The sequence below is a fragment of the Lynx canadensis genome, chromosome B2, assembly GCF_007474595.2.
Source record: "Lynx canadensis isolate LIC74 chromosome B2, mLynCan4.pri.v2, whole genome shotgun sequence".
Classification (NCBI taxonomy): domain Eukaryota; kingdom Metazoa; phylum Chordata; class Mammalia; order Carnivora; family Felidae; genus Lynx; species Lynx canadensis.
The window spans coordinates 41075368-41090251 of NC_044307.1; the positions used below are offsets into that span (position 1 = coordinate 41075368).

The following is a 14884-nucleotide window of genomic DNA, read 5'->3' on the forward strand; positions in this document are numbered from 1 at the left end:
AGGAAGTGTAGTAGCTGGAACTTTTCACCCTCAAATGAAATAGTAGAGGAATATTGCAAATCTTATTATTAATTCAGGAGCCCTGTTGGCTCAGGACTTTTCCTCCGGTTTGTTTTTTTTCATTCTACCCGAGTATTGCTAATAATGAACTAAAGCAGCTACAAAATTAAGACCCCTTGTGTCTTTGTATGGTTTTTATTTTCAGAAGTCAGTAAGAGAATCCCAGTTTTCTTTAAGCTGTTCTATCTATATCTCGGGTAACCAGAAGAAGAATAAAAAACTATAGGGTTATCATTTTCCAAATGGCTGCCTCCTCATGGTTTGTGGGTTTTTTGTGGGGTTTTTTTTGTTTGTTTGTTTGCTTGTGTTTTGGCATATATCCCTGCAGCACCCTGGGAATAATTGTCACTTGTGGATTTACATTAATTATATTTTTTATATATAACAGATACTTTCTTTGGACAGTATGTAATAGGGCTCATTCTGAAATTTTGCAGCAAATACCCACTCCTAAACTCTCTCGTGCAGTATTTTTTTAAGGCAGAATTTCCTATAATTAATGAGTTGTATTCTTGCTAGATTCCTGAATCATTGCCATATCTTAGGGACAGTATGAATAATTCTTGAACCCTGCAGATGGTGGAAAACCTTTTCTGACCCAGACAATCCACTTTACATTTCTGAGCTGCTTTCCTTGTCCAAGAATGCTGTTTAGAGGGTGTTAGAAAAGGAAAAAACAAACTATTCTGTAGTTTTTGGTTAGTCACTTTCTCTTATCAGGTGCAACAATCTTCTAGGGAAAAATAACCATAGTAATCTTTTACAGCTCTTGAATCTGTTATATTACATTAGAGCACTGTAACCAGGTGACATAATACCAAACATTGTACCAAAGCCCAGCAGGAAAACCCTGTTGGTTTTCCTAATTAAGGAAGTCATGTAGGGTAGGCACATTTTACCTCTTTAAACTAGACTAGACACTACAAAGTAGCTTATTTCATTTCAGAATCACTTAATTTAGGCTTATTTAAGCTTTAAAACATCAAGAGGTTTGGCATTTTATTTCATTTTACTCCTCAAAAGAAATGAAACATTTTAAGCGATGTTATTTCCTTAGCACTTGCTATTCTTATTTATAATCTGATAGCCCTCAGTAAATACTTATTGACAAGATACTTTACAATTTTTTTTCAAGATGACAACATCAGGAGGTGGAGGTTTCTGTGACTGTGGTGATACTGAAGCTTGGAAAGAGGGTCCTTACTGTCAAAAAACATGAACTTAACACCTCTGAAATTGAGGAAGAAGAGGTAAAAACGTTTTCACAAAGTGTTTTTAAGGAAATACTGTTTTAACCACAAGTTTGAAATATTTTCAGACATAAGAACTAGGTTATGAGAAATGAATAAGCAAAATAGTCCTGTCACTCTTACCAGTGACTAGACCTACTTTGAAAGGTCTTTACATTTATGGATGTCATACCATTGCTATTAGTACTCACTTGTAATTCTGGAAGTTTAATTTAATTTGACTTCTATTCGAGGTTTGTTTTAAGTCCTCATTTATTATTGAAAGATTATTTTTTCCTATGTGTATAGATTAATTTTGTTGTTTTTTGTATATTTGTGTTGTGACTAAGATTTTGTAGGCCAGGTACCCTTCTTTTCTGTAAACTATACGTGGGAGCCAATTCTAATCACCATCTGGCATATCAGTGTCATTGGATATGTGATGAGACCAAGTATAAATAGCAAAGTACAAATTACAGTCACTCCAGCTGTAAATATGTGCTTTTTAAAATTCTCGATTCTGCATTATTTTCTCTAAATGATATTTGTAATGATATAGTAGACTCTTACTAATAATACTTAAATCTCTGCTGCTATTTTCTGACAGTTTGATGTTTGATTCAACACCCTCATTCAGATTTTATTTTTAAATGATAGAGAAGTAGATACATTCAAGTACTTATGCATCGTTAGCAGCTCTGCTACAGATTTGGGGCAAGTGAACATTAATAGTACTTCCTGGTCCTCATACCTTACAAGTCTCAAATATTGACCTGCACTTTATGGTGCAGGACAGAGTCTTTTAGACTGTGTTCCACTGTGCTTAGGACAGATTAAAATTTGTGTGAAATGATTGAGTGCTATGAAAAACATATATTTGTGTTTCATTTGCCTTGTGTAAGTGGTGTAGGATTTGCAACAGACACCCAGTGATTAAGTTTCAGATTTCTCCACTTCTATTGGAGGAGCTCCATTTTTATCTCTTTTATATATTGGATTTCCATTTGTAAAAATACAAGACAAATATTTGACAAAAAGAGCTGTACTTTTAATTTAAAACAATGAAGACTGGTATAAAACTATGGGAGAAGACATTGCAAATCATATACAGTAGTCCCACCTTATCCATGGAGGGTGTGTTCCAAGACCCCCTGTTGATATCTGAAGTTGTGGATAGTACTGAACCCTATAGATACTAGTTTTTTTCTATTCATACATACCTATGATAAGGTTTAATTTATAAGTCTAATTTTTGTCAGTAAGAGACTGGTAATAACTAATAATAAAATAGGACATTATAACAGTATATCATAATAGAAGTTAGGTGATGTGAGCACTCACTCGCTCTCATAATACTGTACTGTACCTACCTTTCTTGTGATGATGTGAGATGATAAAATGCCTACTTTGATGAGATGAAGTGAGGTGAAGGCCATAGGCATTGTGACATAAAGTTAGGCTACTGTTGACCTTCTGACCATGCCTCAGAAGAAAGAGTATCTGCTTCCAGTCTCCCAACTGACCTGGTGGTGACCGAAACCATGGATAAGGGGGGACTTAATGTATCTGAGAAAGGTTTCGTATTCAGAGTATATATCTTACAACTCGACAACAGAACCACAAACAACACAAAATGGGCAAAGGACTTGAATAGACATTTCTCCAAAGAAGATATAATACACATGACCAACAAACATGTGAAACATAGTCAGCATCATTAGTTATTAGGGAAATGCAAATTGAAACCACTTCACACCCACTAAGATGGCTATAATCAGAAAAAAAGGAATGTATGTGTTGGTGAAGATGTAGAAAAAGTGGAGCCCTGGTACATGCCTAAAGGGGATGCAAAATAATTCAGAGCCATGGAACAGTTTGACTATTCCTCCAAAGATTAAACATAGAATTGCCGTATGAGCCTGTAATTTCACTGTTAGGTATGTACCCAAAAGCACTGGAAGCAGGTGTTTCAAATGAGTATCAACTGTAATGTCTATCAGTAGATGAATGGATAGACAAATTGTGGTGTACAGATAACGTACTCAGACATAGAAAGGAATGAATACTGATCCCTGGTACAACTTGGATGAACCTCCAAAACATTATCTAAGTGAAGGAAGCCAGACGCAAAAGAACACATATGTCTGATTCCATTATATAAAATACCCAAAATAGGTAAACTTGTAGACAAAGCACACACTGGTGGTTGCCAAGGGCTGGGGAAGGGGAGAATGGCAAAAACTGCTTAATGGGTAGGGGGTTTTACTTTGACGTAATAGAAATGTTTGGAACTATAGAAAGGTGGTAGTGGTACAATATTATGAATGTACTAAATACCACCATTAGTTACTTTAAAATGGCTGAGTTTCTGTTTTGTGAATTTCACCTCAATAAATTACTTAGAAAAATCTTAGGGCTTTGTACCTTTTAATCTTTGTTTAGATAGACTGAAAATAATTTTTGAATAAAATTTGCTTGCAGTTACTCTGTTGACTTTATCCTCGTACATCAGTTGGTAGCTATCAAATATTGACGACTTGAGTTAATTTCCTGTTAGGAAGATGTTAGCAAGATTGCCTGCCGGCTTAAGTTATATGGTTTCTGCGTGGAGAATCTATACTGCAGCAACTTGACAGAGAATAAACCTCCACACTCTGCCATTTAATTCCAATTAAGAATTCAGTTAAGAGAAATGAAGTCCTCAAGGATAAGACTGTAAGAGAAGCTATTTTTAAAATAGCATTTTGTTGAGCATTCCTGGTCCCCACTCAGTAAATTTATACATAATCTAGGGTTTTTTATCTTTTATGCTTAAAATGGAAGAAAGCTATAAAATATTTGCAATGTACTTTTTTAGTCTGTCATAGAATTGTTTTTATGAATGTAATTTTTTATATACATTTAGCCTGCATCTTAAGAAAAAGTTGGAAAAAATATACCTGTATATTATCAAGTATATACTTGATAATACACTTCTCTAGGGATAATGTTTAGCAGTTCCATGGATCTTCTCAACTCTTGGCATTTGGGATGGGACTTTTGTTGTTGTTATGTAGGCCAGGGATCAGCAAACTATGGCCCCACAGAGGCCCGTTACTGGCACCATCATAACTAAGAATGGTTTTATATTTTTAAATATTTGGAAAAAATCAATAGGATGGTGTCTGTGGCATGTGAAAATGGTAGGAAATTCAGATTTCGGTGTCTATAAACAAAACTGTACTGCAACACAGGTATGTTTAATTGTGCATTGTCTATAACTGCTTTTCCACTGCAACAGCAAAATTGAGCAGCTGTAACAAATACCCTGTAGTCTACAAAAACTAAAAGACTTAGTATCTGACTCTTCACAGGAAAAGTTTGCTGATCCCAGATACATGCTGTCAGAAGCATTGTGTTTACTCTACTTATTTCCCACTCACTAAATGGCAGTAGCATCTCCCATCACTGTGGCAACAGTAAATGCCCAGCCAGGTTTCCAGTGGGCCCTTTGGGCATGGGGATAAGTAGGGAGTCTGGACTGTCTCTTTTGATCATCTTCATAGGAACTATAAGAAGTTTCTCTTCCGTCTCTGCATTAGGAAGTGTTATGTTTCTCTTGCTATGGGTCTGGTAACTGATTCCGTTTCCTTTGTTGAGGCTTCTGGGAAACAGAGCCAAATGTTTGGAAACAGTGCCTGTGTGTAGTAGCTATTTGGAAATTATATGATCTGCCTTTACAGTAAACATATTATCACCTAATTTTCCTACCTTTATTTCTGGTTTTGCCCACTTGTACATCTATTTTTTTAAATACTGTCTCATTACACTGATGTATTCTTAAGTTGCTGTAAAACCTTTTTGAATGAAATTTAATTCAGTAACAATGCACTGAATGAACGACCTCGGTGAAGACTTTTTTTACCTGAAATTTTCCCTTATCGATACTGCTCTCATCTCAAATGAATGCAGATTTGTGATTATTAATAGCTAAAAATTATGCCAAGTACTATACTTTGTTTATCTCATTTAATTCTCAGAACAGTCCTGTTAGATAAGTACTGCTGTTACAGAGATTTTATAGCTGCAGAAGCTTGGGTTTTAGAGAGATTTAAAAACTTGCCCAAAGTCTTTTTTTTTTTTTTTTAAGTTTATTTATTTTGAGAGAGAGAGCACACGCAAGAATGCGAGAAGGGGAGGGGCAGAGAGAGAATCCCAAGCAGGCTCAGCTATGTCAGTACAGAGCCCGATGTGGGGCTCGAACCCACGAACCATGAGATCATGACCTGAACTGAAATCAAGACTCAGACACTTAACCAACTGAACCACCCAGGTGCCACCCAGAGCGTTCTTAATGGTAATTTGAACTTCAGTAATGGAACTCTTTAACAGTGTATTGCCCTGATTTTATTTTTTCTCCAAATTTTATTTAAATTCCAGTTAGTTAGCCAGTGGAATATTAGCTTCAGGTATAGATTTTAGTGATTCATCACTTACATACAACACCCAGTGGTCATCATAGCAAGTGTCCTCCTTAATATTCATTACCTATTTACCCCATCCTTCACCTACCTCTTCTCTAGTAACCATCAGTTTGTTCTCTATGGTTAAGAGTCTGTTTCTGGTGGGGCACCTAGGTGGCCCAGTCAGTTGAGCATCTGACTCGGTTTTCAGCTCAGGTCATGATCTCACATTTTGTGAGTTCGAGCCCCACATTGGGCTCTAAGTTGACAGCACAGAGCCTGCTTGGGTTTCTCTCTCCCTGTCTCTCTGTCCCTTCCCCACTTGTGCTGTCTCTGTCTTTCTCAAAATAAGTAAATAACTTAAAAAAATTTTTTTTAAGTCTGTTTCTTGGTTTGCCTGTCTTATTCCTGCCCCTGTCATTTGTTTCTTAAATTCTACATGTTAGTGAAATCGTATGGTATTTGTCTTTGACTAACTTATATCCATTAGCATAATACTCTCTAGCTCCATCCACATTGTTACAAATGGTAAGATTTCATTCTTTTTTTATGGCTGAGTAATATTCCAGTGTGTGTGTGTGTGTGTGTGTGTGCGTGCACACACGCATACATATACATATACCACATTTTTTCCATTCACCAGTGGATAGACATTTGGGCTTCTTTCATAATTTGGCTATTGTTGATGATGCTACATTGCACTGATTTTTAAAGTAATTTTTAGCAGTGGAATTTTTTTTTAATAAAAGTCTAATTTAAAAATCTTAATAGGGGTGCCTGGGTGGCTCAGTCGGTTAAGCGGCCGACTTCGGCTCAGGTCATGATCTCACAGTCCGTGAGTTCGAGCACCGCATTGGGCTCTGTGCTGACAGCTCAGAGCCTGGAGCCTGTTTCAGATTCTGTGTCTCCCTCTCTCTGACCCTCCCCTGTTCATGCTCTGTCTCTGTCTCAAAAAAATAAATAAACGTTAAAAAAAAAATTTAAAAATCTTAATAATAACAGATAAAAGTGGTATTATTTTTTTATTCCCGTATAATTAGCATACAGTGTTATATTAGCTTCAGGTGTGCAATATAGTGTTTCAACAATTCTACACATTACTCAGTGCTCCTCAGGATTAAGTGTACTCTTAATCCCCTTCACCTATTTTCACATGTCCCCCCACCCACTTCCCCTCTGGTAACTAACAATTTGATTCCCTATATTTCAGAGTCCGTCTTTTGTTTGTCCTTCTTTCTTTGTTCAGTTGTTTCTTAAATTCCACATATGAGGGGCACTTGGGTGGCTCAGTCAGTTAAGTGGCTGACTCTTGGTTCAGCTCAGGTCATGATCTCATGGTTTCTGAGTTCAAGCCCTGTATTGGCTCCATGCTGACAGCATGGAGACTGCTTGGGATTCTCTCTCTCTCTCCCTCTCTCTCTACCCCTCCCTTGCTTGTGCTCTCTCTCTTTCTCTCAAACTTAAAAAAAAAAAAAAAAATCCACATATGAGTGAAATCATACGGTATTTGTCTTCCTCTGCCTTACTTCACTTAGCATTATAACTTATAGATTCATACACATTGTTTCAAATGGCAAGATTTTATTCTTTTTATGGCTGAGTAATAATTCCATTGTATACCTATGCTACATCTTTATCCTACCAGTGATCACTAAAAGTGGTATAATTATTAATTTATTTTTTGTAAGTTGAATTGTGTATTAGTTACTTGTTGGAAAGTCAACTTGTGAAATAAGTGAGGTTGTTTTGATGACTGGTTTCAAGTTTATTACTAGTTTTAGTTGGGCAATATAGAGAAATGTATTTTTCCGTATCCATAGCTTATTTGCATATGATAAGAGTTAAATTATTATTATAATACAGTATATGCTTACATTAAAAAAATTCAATGGGGAACCTAGGTGGCTCAGTCGACTGGGCATCCAACTTCGACTCAGGTCATGGTCCTTGAGGTTCGTGAGTTTGAGCCCCACGTTGGGCTCTGTGCTGACAGCTCAGACCCTGGAGCCTACTTTGGATTCTGTGTCTCTCTTTCTCTCTGCCCCTCCCCTGCTCATGCTCTGTCTCTTTCTCTCTCTCCCAAAAATAAATAAACATTAACAAAATTTTTTAAAATTCAAACATTACAGTAGTGTATCACATAAAAGACTAGTTTTCCATAACCCCCACTGCCTTCTAACATAAGCACAGATGATCTTTTTAACAATATGCCTTGTATTCTTCTGGTTTGAAAGAAGAATAACTCAAGTTGACTCACTGACAAAGATGTGTATTTTCTAAAATAAACATACTCAAAGAACTAGTTATTAGTCATAGTTGATAATACAACATAGGATGAGATGGTCATTTATTTACTCATTCCAACTGACTTAATGCTCTCATAAGAGCAATTTGAGCAGAAGTCTTTCTTAGTGTTTAATTTACTATTGTACATATGAGTAGACTTGCGCAGCCTAGTATCCTTTCACTGCAGAAATAATTCTTTTTAATCAGTGATCATTTTTCAAGAAGTTGACATGTGTATCCAAAAATAGCAGAAAAATCTGTATTCCTTGGCCTGCCCCAAATTTGGCCAATGTAATAGCAAAGTTACCAGTTGGTGATCCCCAATATGTAATATAACACATTTTAGAGTATATTTTTACATTACTATTTTAAAATACAGATAATTCTATATTTTTAAACTGATGTACAATTCAAACAGGAAACAGCTCTACCAGGTCCTGGGATTTTGTACAACAGTTTGAACACTACTGGCCTGGATTCTCAAGAATTGGCAGCAGTTTCTCTTTAAGGATCTGTTCCGTGCTTATAAATCTTGTTTGTTGTAATTGTTTCATCCTCTGATGTCTTGTAACGTGGGACATAATTGTGAGAAATGGAATAATTGTAAGATAATATCTCCAAGGAAACTGAATTTTCTACTTTCTATTTGGTGTAGCATGAGGTTCATATTGTTATTAATACCCATACTTTTATGAATCCCCAGGATGTACCAGTTCTGGTTCCTTCTTTGTATGGATTGTTTCACTATGTTAATCATTTCTAGCCTCTATAAGAAATAGTCAAATAAACTATGCTGGTAGGATAAAAAAATTTTCTTACATGGGACATATAAAGCAATCCATTGAGAAGAGTTGTGTAGGTTAAAAAGTGCTGTAAGACTTTGAAAAGTCTTCTTACTCTTCTTACTTTTTCTTCTGTTCTTCAAGCTCTACACCCATCTCCTTTAGGATCTTTGTCTTGTTTTTCCTCCATTCTTTTTATTTCCTCCTCTCCATTTGTTTTGTGTCAGTTCTACTAGGCTTATCTTTGGTGAGGATGCGCAAAAATGTCTGTATCCTTCATGTATATTTGCAAGAATGTGTTGATTCCTATTCTATGATGTTGGAACATACTGATTATCTTATTTGAGAAATGAATATAACACTAACTAGCCATTAAGCTAAATAACATGTTTAGATTTAAGAGAAAGCATAAAGATTAAAATCGTGTAAAACACTTTGCCTAAAAGGTATGATAAACTCAGTGTATGTTTATAGTAATACTTTTTCACATAACCTAGAAATTTTGTGACATACTCCCAGTTAAGTATAAGATGCAAAGTTCCCTGTTCCATGCATACGCAACATGCCCTGATGAAGTAAAGTAGACAAGGGAATCAAGGGGTAGTTTTCTGACTTTGTTGATTTCTTCCCTTTAGAATCCTCAAAATCAGGCTCTCCTTCATACCTGTAAAACTAAATATTGCTGGTCTGCCCTCGGATAACATTCCTTTGTTTACTCTGGAAATTGGGATTAGGAGGATATGAAGCTATAAAGATGGTTTGATGTTAAGTTTTAAAGATCTTGGAATGCCTTTCTAATAAAATGTTTAGATTTATGCATTAGGCATTGGGGTGCCATTGAACATTTTTGATTCAGTAATTGGGATCATTATGAACAAAGTGTTTTAGGAAACTGGATTTGGTGGGATGTAATGTACAGGCTCAAACTGAAGAGAAGCCGAAGCTGGAAGATCAGCCAGCTGTTTACATTAGTATTTTGAGGTAAGGGAAGATGAGAATTAATGTGCATTTAAGATGGTTGCGTTTTTGTTTTTTTTTTTTCTGTTCTTTCAGGATCCTCTTGTGCATTTATCAGAAGATGTGATAGCAAGAACCTACAACATTTTTGCTATTATGTTTCGATATGCAGTCGAGATACTAACCTGGGAAAAAGAAAGTGAACTGCCAGCAGATTTAGAGATGGTGTAAGTGTGACACATTTATTCTTCATATTCGTATTTGCTCAAACTCAGTTTTAACCATTTTGATTCTAATTCCTCAAATTGAGTTGGAGCAAGGATAGAAGGATAGAGCATAATCTTTTCTTTCTTAATAATTACTTTCCCACAGAACAACTCTTTTGTTTTATAGCTTTTAAATATGTGTGATCCACTTAGTTGGTAGAGGTTTCTCCCTGTTAATTGATTGGTTTAGTTAAGCCATGTCAGGGCTCTGCCCCTGGTTTCAGGCACAGGCAGTTTTCTGTTCTTCATGTGATAAAACTGGTAACTCTAATATTTTTACCATTTGTACTTAGATTATTGAGGAGGTTGCGAACATGTGACCAGAGAGCTGGATTGGGCCATAGCTGTTTTAAGGGCTTCCTTTTCCATGTGTTGTGCTTGCCTCAAGCAACAGTCTCTTTAAATCTAACCGAAATTGTTGGAATTGTATTCATATTTAAGGTTGATTACAAGTTGAAGTGAGGGTCTGATGAACATTGGTGGTTTCTGTTTTGCTTTTCAGTAGTATTCTAGATAATTAGGTTGTGGGTTGTTTTTTTTAAAAAGTAAGGTGTTAGCTATATCTTTTTGGAAATGTTGAAAATGGTACCTCAGGAACTTGTCTTCACATACAGGTGTACCTTGTGGGTTTTGTAGGTTGGGTCCAGACCACTGCAATAAAGTTCGCCACATCAACTGACTCTTTTTTCACTTGAACACTTAGAGGCCATTATAGGGTTATTAATTGGCCTATTTTCAATATTGTGTCTCAGGGAACAGGGAGGCCCCAGGAGAGGAAGACAGACGGGGAAACAGCTGGTGGGTGGAGCAGTAAGAACACACACAACATTTATCAATTAAGTTTGCAATCTTATGTGAATATGATTCCGAGTGCCCCAAAACAATTAGGATAGTAACATCAAAGATCAGTGATCACAAATTGCCATAAGAAATATAGTAATGATTAAAAAAAGTTTGAAATATTGTAAGAATTACCAAAATGTGATGTAGAGACAGGACATGAGCAAATGCTGTTGGAAAGATGGCACATTGATAGGCTTGCTCAACATAGGGTTGCCACAAACCTTCAATTTGTAAAAACAAACAAACAAAACCCCACAGTATTTGTAAAGCACAATAAAACAAGATGTGCCTGTACTTCAAGTTGGGAGCCATTGATCGAAAGCCCAAATTTAGACCCTAGAGCATAGAAGAGTTTTGTTTTTTAATTTTTTTTAATGTTTATTTATTTTTGAGAAAGATAGACACAGTGAGAGCAGAGGAGGGGCAGAAAGAGAGGGAGACACAAAATCTGAAGCAGGCTCCAGGCTCTGAGCTGTCAGCAAGGAGCCTGATGCAAGGCTCGAACTCAATGACCTGTGAGATCATGACCTGAGCCGAAGTCAGACATTTAACCGACTGAGCCACCCAGGCACCTCAGAAGAGTTTTGTTTTTACCTTTTTGTTCCATTGTAGGTTCAAGGCTACCAATATATAAGGGAAAAGAATCTAACTTGCTTCTTTTATAATGTTTTCCCATGTTAGTAAACTACCCAGAAACCTGAATCACCTATACCCATTTAGATTTCAAGTCCAGCTGGTTCTCCCTCCATCAAACCATTCTACTTCTGGCGTGCCTGGGTGGCTTAGTCGGTTAAGCGTCCAACTTCGGCTAAGGTCATGATCTCACGGTCCGTGAGTTCGAGCCCCGTGTCGGGCTCTGTGCTGACAGCTCAGAGCCTGGAGCCTGCTTCAGATTCTGTGTCTCCCTCTCTCTGACCCTCCCCTGTTCATGCTCTGTCTCTCTCTGTCTCAAAAATAAATAAACATTAAAAAAAAAAAATTCTTCTGTTCCTCTCTATTACTACTATCCTAGTCCAGATTAATTAATCATTCAGCAACATGGCCTCCCTAACTGAACTGCCATATCTACTCTTGTCCCTTAAGATTCATTCACACTGTAGCACAGTGAACTTTAAGGCAAATCTGACTATATCTCCTATTTTAAATCCTTCAATGCCCTTAGAATGGCAAAATCAATTTCCATTGTAAGGTCTTCAAGATTTCTGCCTGTCTCCAACCTAATCTTCTCCCTCCCTGTGTTCCAGTTCCTAATACTTCCCTTTGCCATCTCAGGACCTTTGCATTCACTCTCCTCTAGCCCAGGTTTCTCAACTGTTGGCGTTTAGGACCAGATTAGTTCTTTGTTATAAGGGCTGTCCAGTGCATTCTAGAATTTTTTTGTTTTATTTATTTTTTTAGTAATCTCTACCCCCAGCATGGGGCTCGAACTCACAACCCTGAGATCAAGAGTCACATGCTCTTCCAACTGAGCCCATCAGGTGCCCAGTGGATTGTAGAATATTTAGCAGCATCCCTGGCCCTTATACAGTAGATGCCAGTGACATTCCTGCCCCAGTCATGACAACAAAAAATGTCTCCAGACATTGCCAAATGGTCCTCTGTGGGGGACAGAGAATTGCCTCTAGTTGAGAACCACTGATAGCCAATTCTGACTTTAGGCGTCAGATGACTTCTGTGGCAGTTCTTCTCTGAAGTCCCAGACCTGTTTTGTCCAACTGCAGCATTCTGTTTTTCTTGATAAAGGCTAGTTCAGTTAGAATTACATGTCTAATATATATCTTCCCCATCAGATGGTAATGTCATAGAGCATGGGGACCGCGGATGACTTTGCCATAGATATGTGCCCAGTACCTAGCACATTCCCTAGAGCAAAGTATGCTCTTACTAAATCAGCCTGGAGCTAGAGAATATGCAATTAGATAATATATAATTAATGTTTTATGTCACAGAGAGAAGAGTGATACCTACTATTGCATGCTGTTTAATGATGAGGTGCATACCTATGAACAAGTTATTTATACCCTTCAGAAAGCTGTTAACTGTACACAAAAAGAAGCCATTGGCTTTGCAACTACAGTAGATCGAGATGTAAGTAATTTCATTATATTGATGTCAGATAATAAATTGAACTTTCATTACAGATAAATTATTCTGGGAATATTGAGTTAGAGGTATATATGTCTAGTCTTTTTTTTTTTATTTCATTTTAATATTGGCCCAAATACATACTGGGTATTACTGTAATCTGATATTCCATAGAAAGTTTAGGAGGAAATGTAGATACAGTTGTCCTCATTCTACCCAGTGATTAGAAATAGTCAGTTATGAAAATAGAAAGTATAGCAGCCTAGAAGAATAAATGTCATATTGTTTAAAGAACTATACTTATTAATGGCTTGAAAATGTTAGGATGGTTTTGAAGGAAAATATTTTAATTTACTTTTCATCATTGAATAGAATGAATGTTATAAATATTAAAATTGGCCAGAACTGTTATATGCATAAATATGTTTATTTGTTTACTGGTTGAACAGTTTTAATACTGAATATAGTATTTTTACATGTTAATTTAAAATTTTTTCATTTACCAGGGACGTAGGTCTGTTCGATATGGAGATTTCCAGCATTGTGAACAAGCAAAATCAGTAATTGTGGTAAGTAATTTCGAAACATGCCCACAGTATTATTTTTTTATTTAAAACTAGTTCTGTATTTTGTTATTTATGAACGCATTTTTCTGCTTTCATGAAGGTAAAGCCAGCATCAACCAAAAGTCATATTTAATGATGTTTCTCGAACATTGCATTATTGCTTTATCTAGTTTTTTTAAGCTGTGTAAGATTAATATAGAAAATGAATGTTTACATGAGATATATTTTCTGCCTTCCTATTTCTCTATCAGAGACATCTTAGAAAGTGTTTCATTGTTGTTTTGTTTTTGATAGGGTGTCACGTTACTTTTTAGGACTTAAACTGGCCTTTAGCACCAAGATTAGAATTCAAGGGAAGTTGTTTCTTGGTAACTTATAGCAAGGTATGCTGCATATATAATAGCACTTAGTGTATTATTTCTCTAAAAGAAAACTATTTCCCATGTTTATGTTTATTTTTAAAAAGTAAGAATTATTTTAAACTATTTCATGTAAATGCATTTTATGTAAATGTCCTTTTAAAAAATAATTTTGTGTATTGTGAAATATTTTAAATATACAGATAAAAACAGAAATGACACAGTAAACACCTGTATGCCCACATTATACAACATTTCCTCATACTTTATGTAAATAAAATAATACAGAGTACCCAGTATGATTCCTTTAATCTTGCTCCCTTTTCTCCTACCCTAGGGATAAGTACTTTCATTAATTCATTTGTTCATTCTTGTGTGTGCCTCTATACTTCCATTTATTAAATCTGTCAACATTATATGTATTGATTTGGAGGCCTTTAAACATTATATAACAAGCTTCATACTGGATGTATTATACTGCAACTTTTCATTTCGGTGTTGGTTCTACATTTATGTGTGTTGATGCATGTACCTGTGAAGTGTTCCATTGATAACTTTACCATAGTTTTTCCATTCTCCTGCTGATGGACAATTAGGATAATTCCCCCCCACCCCCATCACTAACAGTCCTTTTATGAACATTGTTTTGTCTCCTTGTTGCATAGATACAAAGGTTTCTGTAGGGTATATACCAATAAATGGAATTTCTGAGTTGTTAGGATATCAGCATTTTCATCTTTATTAGATTTTGCCAAGTTAGTCTCCAAAACAGTGGTACTAATATACATTCCCACCAACAGTGTATAGAGAGTTCCCATTTCTCCACAGCTTTGTCAAAACTGTATGTTGTCAGATTTTTTAACTTTTGCCAATTTAATGTGTATGAATGGCATCTCATCAATTAAATTTGCATTGCCTTAATTATTGAGTACCTTACTTCATGTTTATTTATGTTTTCTTTGAATTTCCTATTCGTACCCTTTACCAATTTTTTTCATTTAATGTTTAG

The 14884-nt window shown here is 36.0% G+C and overlaps 1 protein-coding gene across 1 annotated transcript in view; it reads left to right on the plus strand.

Moving 5' to 3' along the window:
• Nucleotides 1–14884, plus strand: part of UBR2 (ubiquitin protein ligase E3 component n-recognin 2) — a 124601-nt gene that overhangs the window by 38049 nt on the left and 71668 nt on the right. Inside the window, 5 exon segments of the mRNA XM_030315521.1 lie at nt 1196–1270; nt 1272–1310; nt 9853–9983; nt 12815–12953; nt 13457–13519. Coding sequence (XP_030171381.1) covers nt 1196–1270; nt 1272–1310; nt 9853–9983; nt 12815–12953; nt 13457–13519 — 447 coding nt within the window.